Here is a 6,000-nt window from a genome sequence, read left to right on the forward strand (position 1 = left end):
TAGCATATATTTATGATGAGATATGTGATGAAATGCTAGCATAAATGTGGTGATATATGATGAGATGCTAGTATATATTTATGATGAGATATGTGATAAGATGCTAGCATATATGGGATGAAATATTGATTCAACCATACATGATGGGTGGATCCGGCTAACATGCCATTTCCTATTGGTTTATTTCACCTGGGTTACTCATTCCTGTTAAGATATTTGACATAGCATAACCGTAAGACTATCATTTTGGTTATGGTTTTGATTTATAATCACGCCTGTTATTTTCCGGGAAATTAAACAGGTATTGCGGCGAGGGGCTACTATCTTTGGTAGTTGGAATTAGTTTGAAGAGTTTTGTTTCACTCACTCACATTTTCTGTTTTTGTACCCCCCCCAGGTTCTAGCAGCAGAGTTCCGTATCGACGAGGATTCGTGGCACTTCCCAGTGTAGGTGGCTTCTTTTGATGGTATAGTCATTATCTTACCTTACTGTACTTTACTTATGCTCTGTATCACGCGTGAAATGGGTCCAGACCCGCTCACCACGCACTCGTGTACTTAGAAATTTTTAGATTTTAATTTATTCATATTTTATACATTATCACACTTTATGGCTTCGTCACCTTCCAGGTGTCGGCCAGCACAACTCGATTCGGGGTCCTAGTGGACATTCCGGGTCGGGGTGTGTCAAAATAACTCACACTATTTTTGGAATTACAGCAAAATAACCCATACTTCTAAAACTGAACCAATATAATTCACACTATTTCTGGAACTATAACAAAATTACACACTATTTCTCAAAATTAAACTAAAATAACCCACACTATTTCTGAAACTGAACCAAAATAACTCAAACTATTTATAGAACTACAATAAAATTACACACTATTTTTGAAAACTAAACCAAAATAACCCACACTATTTCTAGAAGGGAACAAAAACCGCTATTTATTCAACACTATTCACTTTACAAACTTTCCTCAAATAAATAGTGAAATACTATGCAAGAATAGTAACGCATCCATTTTTCTTCATATGAATATAATTCATCTTATTTTTCTTTGGATATATAATAACGAATTATTCAAGTAGTTCATCCACATATTATCTATAACAATCATTTTCCAAAATATGGCTAAAATATAATGTGTAGGGTAAGAGTGGGATTCATAGTTTTCATTGAGAATGTTAGTAGTGTTAATGAAACGGACACAATTTTAATATATATATTTATAAAAGACTTGACGCACGAGACACGTACGTCCATAACAGACACTGTTTATGAAACTAAACTCTATTTATGAAACTGAACACTATTTATGAAACTGAATGGTATTATACTATTTGTTGGTCAAGTTTTATAAATAGTGTCTAGTTCTTGATCTAGTTTCATGTATAATGTCTAGTTCTTGGTCATGTTTCATAAATAGTGCCTAGTTATTGACCCACTTTCATAAATAGTGCCTAGTTCTTGGTCATTTTTCATAAATAGTGTATAGTTCTTGGTCTAGTTTCATAAAGAGTGTATAGTCCAGTTTCATAAGTAGTTTCCACCTGTTGGTTTAGTTTTAGAAATAATGCTTAATTCTTGGTTTCGTTTCATATATAGTATTTACTTATTCGTCCAATTTCATAAACAGTGTCTACTTATTTGCCAAATTTTATAAATAGTGTCTAATTCTTGATTCAGTTTCATAAAGTTTGAAACTTAGACCTTGTTTGGTCTTGTAAAAGCACTCATTGACTAACACTATTTCTAAAACTGAAGCAAAATAACTCACACTATTTCTAGAACTAGAGCAAAATAACTAACATTGTTTCTAAAACTGAACCAAAATAACCACACTATCTTTGGAATGGAACAAAATACATATATTTCTAGAAATATAACAAAATAACTCACACTATTTTTGAAATTGAACTAAAATAACACATTATATTTCTAGAACTACTAGAAAATTAGACACTATTTATGAAATAATCGCAAAAAAAATATAATTTGATATAAAATCTCAGCTTAGTCCCTGTATGTCTTTGAATCTTATGAAGCAAGGTCCAAAAGAAACAACAATATGTAATAAATTCAAAATTAACTGTACGAGTACGAGGATGATGCTATAAAGATGACCGTAACTTTACTTGTAACTTATATATAGATGCCTCCTCAGTTCCCAATTGCAAATTGCGGTGGTCAAAATCATAACTGATATTTCAGGGTCGAAAAAACAAAAATGAGGGGTCAGTTGTAAATAATAAATCACCCATCAGTCGACATGCATCACGCCATACACGATATGCATAATTTAAGGCTTTTTGCCTTCATACGGATTTCAATTATTTTTTATTATTGATTGTTGAGCTTTATGAATATATTGTCCAATTTTTTTTTTTAAATGAGGGTCTTTTTATTAAATTCTCATAGGACCCTAAAATGTCAGAGACGGCCATGAGCATGGAAGACTGAAATGCCTCTGTTAATTTTTCTTACCCCGAAATGTTAGATTGTCGTGACAAAACTACCAACTGATCATTTAAAAAATAAATAAATAAATCACTGCCTCTGTTTTTTGGCTTAAACAACTTATGTACAACATGTCTGCACCAGGCAGCCGACAACAGTATAATATATATATATATATATATATATATATATATATATATATACCAAATGGGTGCGGAAGAAGGGTAACATATGAAGCCGGAAATATCCGATATATGTATGTGGGAATTCAAAGAACTTGATTAATATCAATATAAAATTTTTAGGATTAATAACAAGAGCATATATAAACAAAACTAAATTTAAAATAGATTTAGTGTTCATGATTAAATTAATGATGCAGATATTCGATTGAAAATATATTTATTGAAAATTAAACAAGACTTACAGAAGTTTCGTCTATTGACGATTTTGAAAATTTAAAAGCTGATCTTGGAGCTCGCAGGCATCCTTTAAAATAAAATATATTTATTACAATATTTTTGCTGAGAAGCTGTAGACTCTGTTCAATGTGAATACGCAGAGTTTTCTCCAGAAAATCTTGGTTTCTCTTGCAGAAGGCTCGAGAGTCTATTTGTAGACAGAGGAGCTGATCCGGAATGATTGAGGGATGGAAGCGGGATTCCCGCTCTGCATGTGCTACTGCTGTAAAGAGGTCGAAAGCAGAAGATGCTGTCGGTGACTGTGGCTTTCACGAGAGTGAATACTGTGGAGAAAGTGATGGATGAATAGTAAAAATGATTTTACTATTCATGAATAGTACCATGTCTGCTACTGCTGTTTTCACTTGCGGCTGGCTTTGTCTTCAGGTGCAGTTATTACAGAATACTCTACAGAGTCTAAATACAATGTATGCTACTGAGATTACATTCATACGAATTTAGAAATTCCTATACATGCTATTAAAAGTTTAAAATTCGTATGGGTCTTGAGAATCAGGTGGGAAGATATTTCCCTGTGAAGCTACTGCTTGTTGTGATGAAGCATCCGAAGAGTTGTCGGAGTCCGAACTGTCATCATTCTCTTCTTGCAGTTCCTTCATGAGAATTTTGGCTAGAGCCTTGAGCTTTGATGATTTCTTTTTCTTCGAACTGCTCGAAGATTTGGATGTCTTAGTTTGGCCCTTGAGAGAGGAAGAAGGACTAATATCCGATAATGAATCGATTTCTTCCTTAGTAGGTTCAAGTAGGGCTGTTGCTGGAGGAGCTGCTACTGCAGGTACTGGATCAGAACCCATAGGGAAGTCCTTGAGCACAACTTCAATGATCTTCTGGTAGTTGAACTTATCCCACCATTTGATCATTCTCTGTCGGAAGACTTGATTGGATTCAATCTCGTAATTCCAGCGGAGAATCCAGGGGATCTTGTATTTTGCCATGAACAGGGCGAACAAAGGGATTCCTTCATCGAAACGCGTTCTATCGAACTTCTTCTGGAAGGTGCCTGATAAGACTTTCTTGAATTCGTCTGGCATGAGGTCAGAGATGAGGCCATGTTCTGCCCACCATCTGGAAAACCATGCAGGAAAATTCAATCTGAAACTTCGATCAAAGGTTATAAACCATGAATGACTAAAATCTTCGGATTGGTGTAGGAAGATGTTAGTCCAAGCTTGAATGTAATCAAAATAGGTATAATGGTTTGAGTGACTGGGAAAGCTACTGCTTTTAAAAGGTTTAGGCTGAAAAAGAGGCACTTGCCATTCTGATTCTAATAAGAATTTATTGATGGTAAGGGAATGATACAGGATTCTGTTTTGATTGCCAGAGGTTTTATCAAAGATGGGTTTTATGGTGATGGAGGAAGTCTCATTGAGAATAGTAGTATAATACTTGAGGGTTTTGTGAAATTCACTTGGCTGAAAATGGGAATTGGTTGGAAACATCTTTTTGGCTATTACCTCAGGTGTTTTCAAATGTTTATAGTTGAAAGGAATACTGAAGAGATACTCTTTAGAGGGTTTAATAATGTAAGGGGATGTTTTAGTATAACTTACTGAGGGAGATGGCGATTGCCTGTAAGTAGAGGAGAAAGGATCATACTGGTTTACTAACGTTGTTTGGTAATTTGGTCGGATATTTCCTAGAGTTGATCCTAATGGAGTGAATCTATTGGTAATGGCAAGGGCCGAAGAACCGGGAATAGGTTCCTGTTTTGGTGGTGGTAATGAGGCGGGAAGCCTCCTTTGTTGGCTACTGCCTTGTGGAGAAGCTGTGTTTTTATTAGACATTCTTCCCCTGCAAAAATTCTCTGGTTAGGAAATCTGGGATGCAGTTATGGCTGCCTTTAATGTATTCAATTTCAAAATCAAAGATTGATAATATGGCTTGCCATCGTGCAAAAATCTGTTTTGATGCAATGTTTTGAACATCTTTTTGTAAAACATGTTTTGCAGATTTACAATCGACTCTAACAAGAAATTTTTGATTTAATAAATCATCTTGAAATTTACTAATGCATAAAACTATGGATAGTATTTCTTTTTTAATAGTACTATAATTAGTTTGAGCAGGATTCCATACACCTGAATGGAAACGAACAATTTGTTCAGGTGATCCGGATGAAGTTTGCTGTTTGAGGATACCTCCATAACCAACGTCAGATGCATCAGTTTCAACAATCTTAAAAGAGTTGGGAGTTGGAATGCCAAGACAGGGCAAAGTCTTAACATGATTTTTAATCTGTTTGACAATAGAAGTATGAATGGTAGACCAAGCAGGAGGATTCTCCTTAAGGCGATCAAACAGAGGTTTACATTGCTGACGCAAATGTGGATAAAATTCAGAAACATAATTCAAAGAACCTAAGAATCTTTGAAGCTGGGGTTTTTCAGTAATCTGATCAGGAAACTTATCTGCAAATTGGATGACACGGTCAATTGGTTGGATGGTAGATCTATGGATATTATAACCTAAAAATCTAACCCTAAGTTGAAACAACTTAATCTTAGTGGCTGACACAACCAATCCATTTGATCTAATGATCTTAGCAAATGAATGTAAATGTTTCCAATGTTCATCTATAGATTTAGAGAAAACAAGGACATCATCAATATAAACAATTGTAAAATGACTATACTGATTAAAAATCTCATTCATGATGTTCTGGAATTCAGATGGTGCATTTTTCAAACCAAAAGGCATAACATTCCATTCATAATGGCCGAAAGGCGTTACAAAAGCAGTTTTGTATTTGTCAGATTCATGAATTTGGATTTGCCAAAAACCTGATTTCATATCAAATTTTGAGAAAATAGTTGCTTTACTAAGCCTTTTTATTAAATCTCTTTTGTTGGGAATTGGATATCTAATCCATTCCAAAACTTCATTTAAAGGTTTGTAGTTAATAACTAATCGGGGAGATCCCCTTTCAAGTTCCGCACTTTTCTGAACATAAAATGCAGGACACGACCAAGGTGACTTACTTTTACGGATAATTCCTTTATTAAGGAGGTCATGTATTTCTGTCTTACAGAAATCCATAACTTCTTGGCTCAT

General features: G+C 34.5%; 1 protein-coding gene across 1 annotated transcript; it reads right to left on the reverse strand.

Annotated features, from left to right (window-relative positions):
• Positions 1-3,034: 3,034 nt before the first annotated feature.
• On the reverse strand, positions 3,035-5,057 carry LOC126619842 (uncharacterized). The gene is made up of 2 exons (XM_050288257.1): positions 5,026-5,057; positions 3,035-4,740 (listed from the first exon to the last, which is right to left on the reverse strand). The coding sequence occupies exon 2, from the start codon at positions 4,731-4,733 to the stop codon at positions 3,414-3,416; it is 1,320 nt and encodes a 439-aa protein (XP_050144214.1). The 5' UTR covers positions 4,734-4,740; positions 5,026-5,057; the 3' UTR covers positions 3,035-3,413.
• Between the last annotated feature and the right edge of the window lie 943 nt (positions 5,058-6,000).

Source organism: Malus sylvestris, chromosome 4 (assembly GCF_916048215.2).
Source record: "Malus sylvestris chromosome 4, drMalSylv7.2, whole genome shotgun sequence".
Lineage (NCBI taxonomy): Eukaryota > Viridiplantae > Streptophyta > Magnoliopsida > Rosales > Rosaceae > Malus > Malus sylvestris.